Source organism: Pelophylax lessonae, assembly GCF_965119305.1.
Source record: "Pelophylax lessonae genome assembly, chromosome: 2".
Classification (NCBI taxonomy): Eukaryota; Metazoa; Chordata; class Amphibia; order Anura; family Ranidae; genus Pelophylax; species Pelophylax lessonae.
Genome location: NC_138769.1, coordinates 612787129 through 612805877, shown reverse-complemented (window position 1 = coordinate 612805877; position 18749 = coordinate 612787129). Strand labels below are relative to the sequence as shown.

General features: G+C 43.8%; 1 protein-coding gene across 1 annotated transcript in view; it reads right to left on the bottom strand.

Moving 5' to 3' along the window:
- DDX10 (DEAD-box helicase 10) overlaps window positions 1–18749 on the bottom strand; it is a 498989-nt gene that overhangs the window by 443413 nt on the left and 36827 nt on the right. Inside the window, exon 9 of the mRNA XM_082244266.1 lies at window positions 13243–13327. Coding sequence (XP_082100392.1) covers window positions 13243–13327 — 85 coding nt within the window. The remainder of the gene's footprint in view (window positions 1–13242; window positions 13328–18749) is intronic.

The window sequence follows — 18749 nt, the reverse complement described above, 5'->3', positions numbered from 1 at the left end:
AAAATGTTTTACTGCCCAAAGTTATAACAAGGGCAAAGGATTTAAATAGATGGGAAAGATGAAAAATGACTGAGAAGCCACTTTAAGAATGGAGCTTGCTGTTAAATGTACCTACTTTGTGAGTACTGACTAGTTTTGGAATTTTTTTTTTTTTTTAATATACAAAATATTATTTTACTAACGTGGCTTAGTCACATACAAGTGCACAAATTTGGTACACTCACTGTTAGGGTGCATAACCCTACGATACAATGCTGTCATCAATCTGGAGTGCAGTCATCCTTTATTCCTACTATTTAAGGCCTTACCTGTGTTGTCAGTGTAGAAAACGGACAGGCTGCGACCTGAAAATGAGTAAAGCCAATCTAAACCCACTGTTGTAGGTAAAAAAGAGCAATGTCTAAGCAGTCAATGGAACCCATTCATAGTTGGGTTGCACTAAAATATACTGTAACATACGGCAAATGCCACAGTGCAGTACTTTTCCCTATAAATTGCACTCCAATGCTTTATTAAAGTAGCTGGCGAAGTGCGCTGTATTGGCAATTTAGCCACATTGTGGTGCACAACCAGCCTATTCTAAATGAATGCCAGTTGTTAATTATATGAAGTCAAGGTTTTGCTTATAGCGAGTCTAAAAATGTACGTGAAAAGCGGTTTCCACAAGCATCCTCTTGTATGGACGTGCACTGTCCTTTCTGAGCTTTTGGTACAAACAAAACAGGAATGGGTTGTTTACAGAAACGATGAAGCCGATCCTTTTAATGGATTGCTTTTTTGGAAGTTGAAAGGAGGTTTGCTGCAGATGTTCATGAGGCAATGCTACTGCCCCTTGAGGCCTTTTTTTTTTTTTTTGCTGGGATGCGAGCAAAGCATTTGTGGAGTAGCTCCATTCCCTTACATGTTTGACAGAAGGTGCAGCCTATCAAACTTGGCCTGTAGCGGAAGAAAAGCTGCACCACGATTCAAAGCATCTTGGCCCTGGCAATGTGTACTCATCCATGCGGCACCATGTCCACTTGTAGCTGGGTGATAGGGGGTAAGCTTATAATAAAACTTACCTATAGGCAAAAATGAATATCTCTTAAACGTGCACCGTTAAGGAGAAATTCTAGCGAGCAGCAGCCAGTGATGTAACCAGCGCATGCGCTCTGAAGTAACGCCATTCCCGTGCCATTCCTTCAGAGCTGTGTGCTGTGGCTGAGACTCCCACTGACGTCATTACGGCCGGGAAAATTAAGCCGCCTCAGCCCGTGACCCCAGAAGAAAGACTAGGTGAAGATGAAAGCCTCTGCAGTGGTGACAGCCCTGGAGGGCTTTGTTTTAAAGGCAAGTCTTTCATAATGTGCTACTATGCACCACATACTAGCACATTATGATATTGCCTTGCAGGGGGAAACCTTTTTTTTTTTTTTAAATAAAGAGTTTACTACCTCTTTAAAAGGAGCCATTATTTTCAGAAATAATCTGCAAATTGAAAATCTCATTGGACTCCAACTCTAAAGCTAAAAGTATTGACACTTTCAGAATGTCGTTATACAAGTTCTTACTTGAACCTATCAGTTGCCACGCCTGGAATAAAGGCCACACACCTCTATGGAATCACCTAGATGATTAAGAACCACCACTGGAATATCCACCACCCTGAGGCTTACATTGCCTGATTGCCAAACAGGAGAGTGTAAAGCCCCGTACACACGTAGCGATTGTCGGCCGTAAATATTCGGCCGGCGGCCGATCGGCCGTTTGTAGTCTTGTTAGTATGATGCTTCCGACAGCCGACAGCGCATTTTCGGCTGAACAGAATCTGTCCTGCAGGCATTAAAATTTTTGTTGGCCAACACCAGAACGGCCGATTGTTCGCCAGTCAGTACAGAATTCGGCCGACAAACAGCCGATTAGCAAGACTAGGCATGCTCAGAGAAGAAAAAACACACGGAAAGTTAACCATCACATGACATCACTTCTGCAGTCGGCTGTTGTTGGCCGACAAAATTCATGTGCAGTCTTTTGCAGTTTTTAGCCGACAGCACCGGACAAAAGACGGCCGATCGTTCGGCCGACATTCGGTACGTGTGTACGGGGCTTTGGGCAACATGTTGTGGTGAGTGCAGACCTTATGGAGAAGTGGGGACACATTTGGCAAGTGGTGTGGTGTGGAGATTAATATAACAGCAGAGATTTAGCACGGAATATATCCCAGCTGAATACATATATTTTTGAACGTTGTTTTCATTCGGACACTGAACTTTCACTGAGTGTCACTGATTTTACTTTGATTTATATTTTTTGAGGACACACATTGCTTTTGCGCCACTTTTATCATTATTTCACAATTATTGGCAGATTTTGTTTTTTCATTTTTGATTACACTTGATTAGACTTAATTGCACTTGATTAGACTTAAAGTGGACACATTTATTTCACATTCCCATATTTTGTAGTTCTTTTATGTTGTTACTGTGACGCATCGGTAGAATCAACAAACGATGGTTACAGTCACTTTAGTTCCTGTAGAGTTTTAAATAGATTTGTGTCCATTTACATCAGGCTAACCCTGATCCATCATGTTTAGGTCCCGAAAAACAGAAAAAGATGCAGTCCTTTTCCTTTTTTTCTGGACGGACTCAGAGATAAGCGGGTGTAAACAGACATGTCCGTTTACATCAGCATGCCTAAAGAGCTGCACGGAGCTTCTGATCAGGTGTACCCAAAAAATGGACAGACAGATCTGACTGGTAAGCCAGTGGTAAAGGGCCCCTAGTTGTAGAGGGCACATAAAAGATATCATACAACACTATGCAATAGGTAATTCCAGAGCTGTCATTCTTACTAATAAAATAAAAGAATACAAGCTCTTTGATTGACCTTCTCAAACCAGCCTTCATAGGCTTCACTTTGTACAGAATCAGTTCTCTTTACAGATTCATAGGTGAAATAATGGGTTAGTGCACATGGGCATGGTTCGAACTCTTGTCGGTATTCTCCTGCATTTAGCATTAATCAATCTCACTTTAGATCTCAATAAAGCCTGTTGGCAATAGCTATTCATTTGTATTCAGAGTATACACTGCAGGCATCCCTCCTAGGGACTTCATCATGTTATATTAAAGAGTATCAAAGCATTTCTACTGCAGCTAAGCTAAAAGGAGGAAAACACAGGAGATTTCTGGACAACTGCGTGCAAAAACCCTCAGGTGGGTTGATTATAGCTTACAATCCCAAAAGAAAAAAACGTGAGTATGCAATGCCCAGGATGCAATGTGGCCATATAATGAATGTATCAGCTCTTATAAGACCTCTTCTAATGTCCACGCTTTTATACAATATAATATACACACATACACATATATACACACATTATGTATGTATATATATATATATTATATATATATATATATATATACACACACACACACACACACACACACACACACACACAGTATCTCACAAAAGTGAGTACACCCCTCACATTTTTGTAAATATTTTATCTTTTCATGTGACAACACTGAAGAAATGACACTTTGCTACAATGTAAAGTAGTGAGTGTACAGCTTGTATAACAGTGTAAATTTGCTGTCCCCTCAAAATAACTCAACACACAGCCATTAATGTCTAAACCGCTGGCAACAAAAAAGTGAGTAAACCCCTAAGTTACAATGTCCAAATTGGGCCCAAAGTGTCAATATTTTGTGTGGCCACCATTATGTTCTGGCACTGCCTTAACCCTCTTTGGTATGGAGCTCACCAGAGCTCCACAGGTTGTCACTAGAGTCCTTTTCCACTCCTCCATGATGACATCACTGAGCTGGTGGATGTTAGAAACCTTGCGCTCCTCCACCTTTAGTTGACACGCATTTGCAAACGCATGTGTAAGCTGCAAGGCCCCTTGACTGAACCCTGTGTTACTTGCAGTCCTAACACTAACAAATTTGAGTGTCTCCACACAGCCTATATTGTTCTTGTAATTAGGGATGGAGGCGCTATGCTTTACAGGCTGGTGCCTCATCTAAAGTCCCACCGTGCAAATTCGTGCGTTTTTGGTGGATGCAGTTTATTTTAACCTTTTTTTCATATACAGGGATGGAGACCAAAAGCATGACCTGCTTGTGTCTCATTAAGGCTCCATGTACACGGGACGTTGTTAAAAGTCCCTTTGAATGCTGGAATTTTTAGGACATTTGAAACGTCCGTTTGGTCGTGTTTGTACCCGCGTTTGGCGGGCGTTTAGCGGCGTTTGCAAGTGTTCCTAGAGGTCAAAAAAATTATTCCCCTTTAAAATGGAAAAACGCGAACGCTAAACGCGGGTCATCGCGTTCAGACGCATTTGTGCGTTTGAAACGCCGGGAAACACACGTTCGAACGCAAATAATTGCGTTCTAAAAACAGTCCCTGAACGCAACTGCCTGCAAATGACTGTAAACGACCTGGTGTACATGGACAGATAAGATAAAATGTAGATGGGTTCAGGGGCTTCTGAAAAAAACGCCCAACTGCTCCTAAACGACCATTTCCAGCGTCCCGTGTACATGGAGCCTTAAAGCCCTAAATAGTTTATGAAATCAGGGATGGAGGCACTATGCTTTACAGGCTGGTACCTCATGTAATGTCCCATTCTGTGTTTACACTGCATCTACCAAAGGGATGGAGGTACAGTGCATTGCGAAAGTATTCGGCCCCCTTGAACTTTTCAGGCTTCAAACAAAGATATAAAACTGTAATTTTTTCTGAAGAATCAACAACAAGTAGGACACAATCATGAAGTGGAACAAAATTAATTGGATATTTCAAACTTTTTTAACAAATAAAAAACTGAAAAATTGGGCGTGCAAAATTATTCAGCCCCTTTACTTTCAGTGCAGCAAACTCTCTCCAGAAGTTCAGTGAGGATCTCTGAATGATCCAATGTTGACCTAAATGACTAATGATGATAAATAGAATCCACCTGTGTGTAATAAAGTCTCCGTATAAATGCACCTGCACTGTGATAGTCTCAGAGGTCCGTTTAAAGCGCAGAGAGCATCATGAAGAACAAGGAACACACCAGGCAGGTCCGAGATACTGTTGTGGAGAAGTTTAAAGCCAGATTTGGATACAAAAAGATTCCCCAAGCTTTAAACATCCCAAGGAGCACTGTGCAAGCAATAATATTGAAATGGAAGGAGTATCAGACCACTGCAAATCTACAAAGACCTGGCCGTCCCTCTAAACTTTCAGCTCATACAAGGAGAAGACTGATCAGAGATGCAGCCAAGAGGCCCATGATCCCTCTGGATGAAATGCAGAGATCTACAGCTGAGGTGGGAGACTCTGTCCTAGGACAACAATTAGTCGTATACTGCACAAATCTGGCCTTTATGGAAGAGTGGCAAGAAGAAAGCCATCTCTTAAAGATATCCATAAAAAGTGTAGTTTAAAGTTTGCCACAAGCCACCTGGGAGACACACCAAACATGTGGAAGCAGGTGCTATGGTCAGATGAAACCAAAATCAAACTTTTTGGCAACAATGCAAAACGTTATATTTGGCGTAAAAGCAACAAAGCTCATCACCCTGAACACACCATCCCCACTGTCAAACATGGTGGTGGCAGCATCATGGTTTTGGCCTGCTTTTCTTCAGCAGGGACAGGGAAGATGGTTAAAATTGATGGGAAGATGGATGGAGCCAAATACAGGACCATTCTGAAAGAAAACCTGATGGAGTCTGCAAAAGACCTGATGAGACTGGGACGGAGATTTGTCTTCCAACAAGACAATGATCCAAAACATAAAGCAAAATCTACAATGGAATGGTTCACAAAAACATATCCAGGTGTTAGAATGGCCAAGTCAAAGTCCAGACCTGAATCCAATCAAGAATCTGTGGAAAGAACTGAAAACTGCTGTTCACAAACGCTCTCCATCCAACCTCACTGAGCTCGAGCTGTTTTGCAAGGAGGAATGGGCAAAAATTTCAGTCTCTCGATGAGCAAAACTGATAGAGACATACCCCAAGCGACTTACAGCTGTAATCGCAGCAAAAGGTGACGCTACAAAGTATTAACTTAAGGGGGCTGAATAATTTTGCACACCCAATTTTTCAGTTTTTTATTTGTCAAAAAAGTTTGAAATATCCAATAAATTTTGTTCCACTTCATGATTGTGTCCCACTTGTTGTTGATTCTTCACAAAAAAAAAAAAAAAATCACAGTTTTATATCTTCATGTTTGAAGCCTGAAATGTGGCAAAAGGGCCGAATACTTTCGCAATGCACTGTAAATGCTTCTCAGCTAGTCCATTTCAGTTTGTACCATTGCTACAACACAGCTAATTAGAACTATGATATATTTAAACCAGTCATTGATGGGAGCAGGTTGGGGGAGGATTGGGCCACCTCCATTCCACCTGTCTCCCATCCATCCATCCATTAGCAACCATGTTAGGATAGGACTGCAACACAGGGTGCCGTGAAGGGGCCCTTGCAGCTTACACATGCGTATGCAAATGCGAGTCAACTAAACGCCTGTTTTTTACCTACATCGTGAGACGGGTCTACTTGGTTGGTTGGCAGACTGGTGAGTGAGTACATCAGACTGGGGGCTGGCTGGTTTCCATGCACCTCTCAATCCCCTCAATTTTCAGTTTTTCTGATACAGGGATGGAGACACTAAGCATTACCTACTTGTGCCTCATTTAAAGTCCCAAACAGACAGAATTTCCTTCCTATTTCTCTTTTAAATTGCGATTTAAAAATTTATGCTAAGCTTATAGCGTTGAGGTTAGCAGAGATTGCACCCCTCCTTATCCACCCGGATCAATGCGGTTTTGTTAAACATCGCCAAACGTCTGCCGCCATTTGCAGAATGATCAATATAATCCATTCAGCTGAATTCACGCTAACGCCTTCTCTTCTCCTTACGCTGGATGCAGAGAAGGCGTTTGATCACATCCACTGGTCCTACCCATCGCACACCCTGTCGGCCTTTGGCTTCCAGGGGAGCATTCATTCGGCTATTATGGCATTGTATACGACACCCTCTGAGCAGGTGTTGACGGCAGGGGTGTTGTCCGACCCCTTTCCTATAACAAATGAGACGAGGCAGGGGTGCCCTCTCTCGCCGCTCATCATTGATTTTCTCATGGAGCCTTTGGCGATTTATATACGCTCTCACCCCGATATACACGGTCTGACCATCCAAGACACGCACCATACCATTGGCCTATTTGCTGTCGACATAATTTTGATTCTGACAGATGTAGAAAAATCTCTGGCCCATGTTCATGAAGCTTTGCAATTATTCAATAAGATATCTTACTATAAGGTAAACGATTCTAAATCTAACATATTGCCTCTGGGGATCTCTCCATCAGTTAGAAGTAGAATGGAGAACTCCTTTCCCTACAAATGGTCACCAGAGGGGATCCAATACCTGGGGATTACGCTCACTTCAAGCTCGCTAACCTTGGCACAGGCCAATTATACTCCCTTTCTAGACTCCCTCCAAAACGAAACTACAAAATATGGCAGCAGTGGAGTTGACGTGGTCCAGTAGACTAGCCCAATTTAAAATGATACTGCTCCCCCTGCTGCTCTATCTTTTCCGTTCGTTGCCAATTCCAGTCCCCACCGTTTTTTTTAAGAAGGCTCAATCCCTTTTAAATATATATCTATGGCAAGGCAAAAGGGCACGCTGCGCTTTCAGCAAATTGCTACCCAATAGGAAAGCGTGTGGGGCTGGGCATGCATCCATTCAGGATTATTACTCTGCCATGATACTAGCACAAGCGAGAGCGTGGTTCCAACCTGCCTCTCTACACCTGTGGGTTCGCCTCAAATAGGGTTGCCACCTCATCCCTTTAATCCAGGACATGTATTATTTACACAGGTTCTGGTGCTGATATAATGCACATGAGGCACCAAGTGAGCTTAATTGGCCACAGAACGTGTGTAATTAATGTGTGTCCTGGTTTAAAGGGATGAGGTGGCAACCCTAGCCTCGAATCCTCTCAGATACCCGGGCATAACTTACTCAATTACCTCTTGGCGAGTAGATATCTTCCTCGGCCACCCCAATCATTCTCTCCATTGACTGTAGCCACGATTGCCACATGGCATAAGTTTACCCAATGTCTTCACACGATAGGCCCTACCACATCTGTCCCTTTGCCTATCCGAAGCCTATCCTTAGTCATTCCAGACCTTAGTGTGATGGCTTGGACGTCTCGAGGAGTGTCTACTGTGGAGGATCTTCTGATTGGTCCTGCAGTTAAGACATTTCGCTCCCTACAGATAGAATTTGGTATTCCCCCCTCAGGACCAATATACAGTGGGTACGGAAAGTATTCAGACCCCCTTAAATGTTTCACTCTTTGTTATATTGCAGCCATTTGCTAAAATCATTTAAGTTCATTCTTCTTCCTCATGAATGTACACATAGCACCCCATACTGAAAGAAAAACACAGAATTGTTGACATTGTTGCAGATTTATTAAAAAAGAAAAACTGAAATATCACATGCTCCTAAGTATTCAGACCCTTTGCTGTGACACTCATATATTTAACTCAGGTGCTTTCCATTTCTTCTGATCATCCTTGAGATGGTTCTACACCTTCATTTGAGTCCAGCTGTGTTTGATTATACTGATTGGACTTGATTAGGAAAGCCACACACCTGTCTATATAAGACCTTCCAGATCTCAATGCATGTCAGAGCAAATGAGAATCATGAGGTCAAAGGAACTGCCTGAAGAGCTCAGAGACAGAATTGTGGCAAGGCACAGATCTGGCCAAGGTTACAAAAAGATTTCTGCTGCACTTAAGGTTCCTAAGAGCACAGTGGCCTCCATAATCCTCAAATGGAAGACGTTTGGGACAACCAGAACCCTTCCTAGAGCTGGCCGTCCGGCCAAACTGAACTATCGGGGGAGAAGAGCCTTGGTGAGAGAGGTAAAGAAGAACCCAAAGATCACTGTGGCTGAGCTCCAGAGATGCAGTCAGGAGATGGGAGAAAGTTGTAGAAAGTCAACCATCACTGCAGCCCTCCACCAGTCGGGGCTTTATGGCAGCGTGGCCCGACGGAAGCCTCTCCTCAGTGTAAGACACATGAAAGCCTGCATGGAGTTTGCTAAAAAACACCTGAAAGACTCCAAGATGGTGAGAAATAAGATTCTCTGGTCTGATGAGACCAAAATAGAACTTTTTGGCCTTAATTCTAAGCGGTATGTGTGGAGAAAACCAGGCACTGCTCATCACCTGTCCAATACAGTCCCAACAGTGAAGCATGGTGGTGGCAGCATCATGCTGTGGGGGTGTTTTTCAGCTGCAGGGACAGGACGACTGGTTGCAATTGAGGGAAAGATGAATGCGGCCAAGTACAGGGATATCCTGGACAAAAACCTTCTCCAGAGTGCTCTGGACCTCAGACTGGGCCGAAGGTTTACCTTCCAACAAGACAATGACCCTAAGCACACAGCTAAAATAAGGAAGGAGTGGCTTCACAACAGCTCCGTGACTGTTCTTGAATGGCCCAGCCAGAGCCCTGACTTAAACCCAATTGAGCATCTCTGGAGAGACCTAAAAATGGCTGTCCACCAACGTTTACCATCCAACCTGACAGAACTGGAGAGGATCTGCAAGGAGGAATGGCAGAGGATCCCCAAATCCAGGTGTGAAAGACTTGTTGCATCTTTCCCAAAAGGGGGCTTCTACTAAATACTGAGCAAAGGGTCTGAATACTTAGGACCATGTGATATTTCAGTTTTTCTTTTTTAATAAATCTGCAACAATGTCAACAATTCTGTGTTTTTCTGTCAGTATGGGGTGCTATGTGTACATTCATGAGGAAGAAGAATGAACTTAAATGATTTTAGCAAATGGCTGCAATATAACAAAGAGTGAAAAATTTAAGGGGGTCTGAATACTTTCCGTACCCACTGTATACACACACACACACACACATTATATATATATATATATATATATATAAATAAAATATATAAAAGAACAAGGGGCAGTACTTACAATTAAATGCAAAGTGTCCTTTGGGCTGCTGGCTCCAGATTTAGTTGAACTCTTTGGTCCTAAAATCCTCCCCTTGGTAATCTTCCCGTGCACGGAGGTTTTTTTGAGCAGAGGGACCTGTCATTTACACTCCACGAGAATGCCAACAATGCCCACCCTTTCACCACCCCCTCCTCTATTCACAGAAACTGTACCAACACTTCCATGAACAAAAAGGAATCTATGAGCGGGAGGCAGATCTTTCATTCACTCGCCCCTTTCTCCATTCACAGAGTGCTTTTCAATGATGGAAGCTTTATTACTGTTTCTATGAATGGAGGAGAGGGGCGGATAGGGAGAGTACAAGTGGCACTCCTAATGAGTGTATATGACATGTCCCTCAGCTCATATTAAACCTACAGTACAGGGAGGTTACCATTGCAGTGGTAAAAGAGGATCTGAGGACTAAAGATTTCAACTAAAGCCACAGTCAGCAGCATAAGGAACACTTTGCGCTGATTTTATTTACTCTTCCTTGTGCTCTTTTTTTTTTTTTTTATATATTTTGTTGAAACCTTGGCTTTAAAACTTGCATTTACACAACAGAACTTTTAAAGAATTACGTTTTCAAGTCTACTTTTTGGCTAGATTCTCGATATTTGTATTTGTTCAACAGAAATGTCATCAGTATTTATTATAAATGTTACCACAGAAGGTAAAAAAATAAATAAATGAAATAAAAAAAGGCACAAAGCAGAAACAAAGTTTTTGTTATATTTGTAATTCTAGTCTTTAGGGGTTATTTCTAAAAAAGTGAAAAATAGAGGCTTGAAAATTCATTACTGCTGATCAATACGGCATAGTGTAAATGCTGATTACCAGGCAGCTTGGTCACGGCACTAGCACGCCACTCACCACTACTGCTCTTGTCTTGTTAGTAAACCTATTTTTCATCAAAAAATCCAATTCTGCAAGCCCCAAAGTAAAAGCATCCGATGTAAATGGGATCTGACTGTAAACAGGACTAACACCGGGGCCAGACTCTCAGGTATTGACACGTTTGTTAACCGCGCAGCTCAGCAATCTCACCCAGTAGCTGCAGTTTCAGTTACCGGCACTGTATCAGAAAAGAAACGCTTACACTGACAGGAGATAATGCAGGATCCTAATTAGTGCTGATCATTAATTAAGGTTTTATGTGGAACAATTAAACACTCTTGTGGTCCATGAAACTTTCAATGAAGTCTTAGCAAGCTCCATTAGCAGCAGCTATTAAACTGTAATCCAGTTCTCATGCAATATGCTAACAATGGAAAGATAGCAGTAAAGCTATAGAGAAGATAGCCTTCAGTATTCTTCCAACCGTTCCAAGGCAGGAGTCTAAAGATTGAAGTACCTCCATCTTATAATTTACATATGAAAGTAATCATACAACAGGGAACCATTAATAAAACTCAGGCACAGAGCCACAAGCAATGCCTGCACTTCAAATGATTCTAAAGGAAAGCTTTTTTTTTTCTTTAAACATGTTATACTTACATACTCTGTGCACTAGTTTTGCTCAGAGCAGCCTCTTCTTTTTAGGTCCCCCGTTGGCAGTCCTGTCTCCTCCCCCTACCAAGTGCCCCCAATAGCAAGCCTCTTGCTATAAGGGCACACGAGCAGGACTGCTCCCAAGCCACGGTGAGTCTCCATTCACACACACAGCGTAGCTCAGGCCTGCCCCCCCACTTTCTCATTGGCTCACTGGCTGTGATGGTCAGCAGCGGGAGCCAATTGCTCCCACTGCTGTGTGAGCCAATGAGAACAGAGACCAGGGAGAGCCGATGCTCTCATGTACATCACTGGACCAATATGGTGCTCAGGTAAACATAAGGGAGGGCGCTGCACCCAGAAGGTTTTTTTACCTTAATACATAGATTGCATTAGGGTAAAAAAAATGTTTGCTTTTAGAACCACTCTAATGTATGTAAACTGAACAGCTAAAATCTCAGATACTGTAAGCTTTACCATGTTTTTGTCATTTTAAAAGTCATTTTCAATCTTTTGAAATCCGCATCTTTTATTAAATTATTACCTGGTAATCTCATCATGAAGGTTTTGCAGACACTTCCTGTTATAGGGCGGCAATGTTTTGTCCCCCTTTCCCAGTTGTGTTCCTGTGCTGTCACCTTGTCCCACAGGGACAGGGACCACAAGTGATCATTTTAACACCTTGCACAGGCATAGGTCACTGTGGTCACCACTGAGAAACCCAAGCTGAGAAGTGCCATGCAGTCGTAGCTGGAGAGCATGTAGACAGGAAGTGGCTGCAAAAAGGCTTCAGGGGTTTGCCAAACTAGGATGCAAGAAAATTCTGTAAAAAAGACAAGGTGTGCTTTTTACATTTGCCTGAAATACAACTAGCAAAAGTATCCCCAATCCTAACAAGAAAGGCAGGGTTATTACAAATGATAAAGTGGGTAAAATATGCAGATGAGAGCAGTGCTTGTAGTCCTTCCATACTCCACCTTAAATAAAACTTTTTGGCTTCAGACTACCTTTTTTTCCACAAACATCAGCATAGGGCTGTGAATGACACACCTATTTTTACCCCCCCCCCCCCCCCCCTAACAGCACACCACCACATACCTTGATGCTTTGGGGCATCATTGAAAATGAATGACACTGCAATGCACTTACAAGTGTAAAATGTATTGCCACAACACATAGGTGTGAAGGTGTGAAGGGATGGCACACAGACATGGCCAAGTTTGTGACGATGAACAAAATTTGTTTAGAAAAAATACTGGAAATAGAAGGGGAAAGCTGCAGAAGGACTTTACCGGAAAGTTGTGAGATTATATACGGCTTGTTCATTTTATGTTTTTATCTTTATGTAGATGATTTTCTAGCTCCCATACACTCCATATTGCCTGGCATTCTTCTAAAGGTCATATGACATGAAAGTGCAATAAGTGAAATTATTAATCTGCCAAGAACTCTTACTGTCTATTATATACATATAAAGAAGTGCTTAACATTCTCATTTATATTTGAAAATTTTCTAAGAAATCTATAAGGAGCCATCACTTTAATTTAAAAAGAACCGCATGTCTGTGGACAGGAGCCATACTGTATAAACAATTACATCTGGCAGCAACCACAAGGGAGAGACCAACAAGTAACTTTGACGGTAAACTGTAAATGGAAGCAGAGATTAGAAAGTAGTAGTTGGTAGACATAAGATGTAGAGATAAGTGTTTGTACACATAAGACGTACCTGGCTGTCCTCCCAACTCTGTGAATATAAGTGTTAGCATCTTCAGGGCAATCCAGCTGAAGCACCCAACTAACCGCTGGGAAGTCTACAGATAAAAATAGTGAAACAGTGAAGAGTTAGCAGGGGTGTTATTATAAGTGAAGCAAATGTATTATAGATTCTGCTGTTTTGTCAGCCTTATTCCCAATTTAGCACAATCACATCTGATATTGCAGCTAAGGATGTATTCTGATTAAATACTGATGGATCGTTATCATAGCATTTGGGTTGGGGCCGGGTAGGTCTGGGGCGCGAGCTTTGCGCCTCCCTCTGACCCCGTCCAGTGTAATATGCCCTGGGCGGCGTCAGACGTCTGTCTGCAACTTTCGCGGACAGGTAACTTTTGCTTGTCTCATGGTCTGGGCCTAGGCGGGCCTGGCCCGGACCTAGGGGGGGAGGGGGCTCCCCTGGCTTACATGCCTCAGGGGCCTCTGGGTTGGTCTTCCTCTTCCCCGTCTCTTTCTCTTCTTCTTTGCCTTTCTCTCTCTTATCTGTCTGCTTTCTCTTCAGATGCTGGAGTGGACTCTGTCTCCTCTTCAGACGGTGGGTGGACTGCTGTGATGGTGCTCCGGTTCCTCCGACTTCCCGAACTCCTCGGAACTTCAGGTGGGTCCTTCATTGGCGTTATAGCTCCTCTCTGGATTTATGGCGGTTAGTAAACCATCTCTGGCTCCTCTAAAAATTGCATCGCACAATGTTCAGGGGATGAATTCCCCAGTTAAGAGACGGAAATATTTTCAACATGCACACTCCCAAAAATTTGAAGTGCTCCTGCTCCAGGAAACCCACTTCCCTGATACTTATTTGCCTAAATTCATACACTCCAAATTTCCACAGTTCTTCCTGGCTAACGCAGCTAATAAGACAAAAGGGGTTGGCATTTTCTTTTCTAAACACTTGGGCTTCTCCCCCACATCAGAAGTTAGAGACCCGGAAGGGAGATACATTCTGGTGTCAGGGACAATGGAGGGGATTTCCTACACGTTTGTGTCCTACTATGCCCCCAATCAGGGACAGGCTAGGTTTTTCACCAGAATGTGGGCGAAGCTTGAACCGTATTTAACGGGTACCTTGATAGTTGGGGGTGACTCCAACACGTCATTGGATAAGATGTTGGACAAGTCCAGCCCTAGGCGCCCTAGGGACTTGGGGCCACCCAAACGTGGTCTCACCATCGCTAAGCAACTTAACTCACTGGGTCTGATAGACATATGGCGGGAACTCAACCCTTCCTCCAGGGAATACACACATTTCTCTGCCCCTCATGGCACATTTGCCAGGATTGACCACATTTTCTTGTCATCGGCTGAGGTCCCTCTGGCCGTTAAAGCGAATATTAGGGAATCACCTCTTTCGGATCACTCCGTGGTCATCTTGGACCTCCTGTCCCCTAGATCACGGGATGGGGTGCGCAGGTGGCGTCTGAACGAATCTTTGCTCAGTAATCCCTCTCTCTGCAATATGCTGGAAAAAGACATTACTGAATACTTTCATTTGAACGCTCAAAGCGGGGTCTCACCAGAAACCGTGTGGGCTCATAAGGCTGTCATGCGGGGTAAGCTTATCCAGCTGGCGGCAAAACTTAAGCGGGAAAATCAAATTGATATAGCTAAACTGGAGAAGGAATTCCGGGAAGTGTCTAGGGCACATAAGAAAAAACCAACTCTAGCGTCGCGACAGTGTTTGGAAGCGGGTCGTCTGGCCCTGAACATGGCTCTTACCACCCGGGCAGAGAAAAGTTTACGTTGGTCCTCTGCACAGTTCTATTACCAAACCGACAAAATAGGACCCCGGCTAGCTGCTAAACTTTCCCCCAGGCCCAGATCCTATGCTTTTCCCAAAATTAAGACTTCGGATGGATCCATGACTCAGAACCCACAAAAAATTATGACCGCTTTTTACAAATTCTACTCTCAGTTGTACACTCCTAGTGAGGGAGCGACCATCCAGGACAGGACGGCCTTCCTGGGTGGCCTGGCATTACCTAGTATTTCCGAGGCTCATATGAAATCCATGGAATCCCCCATCTCGGAGCTAGAAATCTTAGAGGTAATTAAGCATTTGAAAAAAGGTTCGGCCCCCGGGCCTGATGGGTTTTCCTCGGGTTATTATAAAGCGTTTGGTCCAGTGCTTGCCCCGCATTTGGCGCGTTTTTTTAATTCCCTTAGGCAGGGACAGCAATTAGAGGCTTCGGCCAATACCGCATACATTTCGGTTATCCCGAAGCCGGGCAAGGATACTTCTGACGTTAAAAATTATAGACCAATCTCACTGATTAATAACGATTTAAAAATTATGACGAAAATATTGGCCAATAGGTTGGCGGATTTTATAGGCCGCTATATTCACAAAGATCAGGTGGGGTTCATGCCGGGGAGGCAGGGACCTGACCAGATCCGAAGGGCTGTGGACATCATTTCTCTTCTGGGGGCCCCCTGGGATGGAGGGAGACCCCAACAGGGTTTCCTCCTTTCCTTGGACCTCCAGAAGGCCTTTGACACGGTTGAATGGCCATATGTGTTTGATGTCTTGAGCAGGTGGGGTTTTGGCCCCTCTTTCCTAAACACCTTAAGAGCCCTCTACTCTTCTCCTATTGCGCACGTGAAACTGCAGGGCCACTATTCGGACGCGTTTCCGATACACAGGGGGACCAGACAGGGCTGTCCACTGTCCCCCCTCATTTTTGCGGTGGCCATCGAAACGCTGGCTATAGCAATCAGAAGCCATCCTGATATTAAAGGGATTTTGTGCGGGGGTAGAGAACACAAGTGCGCATTGTTCGCTGATGACCTTCTTCTTTTCCTCTCGAGACCGCTCATTACTAGTCCCAATCTTCTCAGACTGTTGGATGAGTTTGGGAAAATCTCAGGCCTCCAGGTAAATCTCTCTAAGTCAATAGCCTTGAACGTCAGTCTCCCGCAATCAATGTTGCAGACCCTCCAGGAAAATTTTCCGTTCTCCTGGGCCACCACCTCTATCCCGTACCTGGGGGTCAATTTGACCGCCTCCATCTCCTCTTTGTACCAAGCCAACTACCCGCCTCTGTTCGCTAAATTGTCTACCGATATGGAACTTTGGGCCAGAGGGAACATTTCCTGGTTGGGAAGAGTTCATTCTGTTAAAATGAACCTTCTCCCCAGGATATTGTACCTTTTTAGATCACTCCCGATACAGGTAACTAAAGGGAAATTGCAGAGTCTTCAATCCAAGATGGTTCAGTTTATTTGGGGCACCAGAGGTCCCCGACTCCCGCGGAGGGTCCTCTTCAGAAGCCGCTTACAGGGGGGCCTAGGGGTCCCCCTGCTTTGGAGATACTACCAGGCAGCCCAACTGGCACAATTCTCGGTGGTATATGCTATGGGGGGCAGACCGGATTGGGTTGATATGGAACGACAATCGGTCCCTAATCACACCATAGATTACTTGGTTTGGGCTCCTCCAAGTAGGAGACCTCCTGTATTGGCACCTTCCCTCTCTCACTCATTAGCGCTGTGCGATAGACTATATACACATCCTACACTTATCTCGGCTCACAAACCCCTGACACATATTTTTAACAATCCGGACTTTGTTCCGGGACTAAACATAAGGGCTTTTCGATGGTGGACCAACAAGGGACTATTCAGGATAGGACACTTCCTCTCACCTCAGGGCCCCTTGTCAGTCGCACACTGTACGAGTAAGCTTGATATGCCTTCCTCAGAAAAATTTAGGTTGCACCAGATTAGACATTTCCTATCATCTATGGTCGCAGGTTCAGATGTTGAACCCCGGGCCACTTCATATGAATGCTGGTGTGCACAAGCTCAAGTCCAGAGGGGAGGTATTTCGTTGATTTACAGGGCTTTGATCGACTCACCTGACAAGCCCGGTTACGCCCTTTCCTGGGAAAGGGATCTGGAGCTATCGTGGGAACCGGACACCTGGAACTCCATTTTCCGGAGGGCTTTTAAAGGTATCTTGAATATATCTCTAGTTGAAGCTAATGTTAAGATTATTACGCGTTGGTACCTTGTTCCCACCCGTCTAGCCAGAATGTACCCGGGGACTGATCCTCTTTGCTTTCGCGAGTGCGGACATCAGGGTTCCTTGCTCCATATTTGGTGGGAATGCCCGCGTATCCGTAGTTTTTGGAATAAATTGTTTAGTCTGATCCGCAAAGTTACCGGGCTTCCGGCTCCCAGGACCCCGGAAGTAGCACTGCTTCTTGGCTCTGGTGTAAAAGGGCCCAGAACCAGTTTGAAGCTCATGCATTTCATGTTGTTGGGGGGGAAGCTTACCTTGGCTCGGGCTTGGAAGTCCCCCTCGGTCTCAATGGGGGCGACCAAACGCAAAATCTCTTGGATCATGACCCAGGAGAAGATGGTCAGCATCTTCCGTGACAAGCAAGCGGAATTTGAAGCAGTATGGGAACCCTGGCGTCTGTACATCTCACCTCCCTCATCCTAATTGTCTGTGTTTTGTATTTTCTCCACCCGATCCCTTCTTGCATCCACTCCAGCATCTCCATCCTTTCTCCTATCCCCTTTCTCTTCTTGTGTTCTTTCCTTCTTTTCCTTTCCTTTTCTTCCTTTCGGATATTCCATACTTCCTCCTTTCTTGTGGCTTATAGGGTATCTACCTCTCTCAGGACCTATATCTTCAGAGGGTGATTATATGCAACCCCAGTTCATAAGATTCAGGGGGGGGGGGTTCCCCTTCCTGGTTTACAGAGGGCATTTGTAACTTACATGGAGGTCCACGGTTATATTTTTCTGTGCTTTGCTTGCGGGCTGGGATTCTGTTCTGATCCTCAGACGTTTTAGTAATACTGTTTTAGTAACCATGCCTATCTCGTATTGCATTGTTGCCATTGTTATCATTACAAAGTCCCTTTCCGAGAGGGCTCTGTATATGACACATTGTATACCTTTCTTATGCAATATTTCCTGAGATTGTATGTTATTAATCTACATATGTCTTACAAAATAAAAAACTTTTGCAAGTAAATACTGATGGAATGCTATAAGGTAGCACACACTGCACTGTTTTACAGATGATAATGAACCTTACTCAATTTTAAACCTTTAAATTAAATATCCTGCATAAGGACAAACAGTGTAAGATAACAAAAATGACCTTTATTAGTGAAAAAGTTTTTTTCGTGCCCTTACTTAAATTTAGTTTCACTTTGTTACTGGGGCCTGACTTTCGCAGAAATAAAGTGACCCATGCCATTTCTCTAGCTATCTGATTTAGCGTTGTATGTGTATGAAGGCAGGTGTCAACTTTTTACTGCTTCCTTGCTAATGTCCTAGCTCCCTAGCCATCCTTAGGAAAGCTGTGTAAAATCCACCTTGCCTACTATTACTTTACTTTCCTTCATTTCTCCGTTCTCCAATGGCTGAATGTATTTTTTTCTACTGAATGACCTCAAACAGTGGGTTAAAAAAATTATTGAACCAATCAGCAAAGGAGGAATAACATCA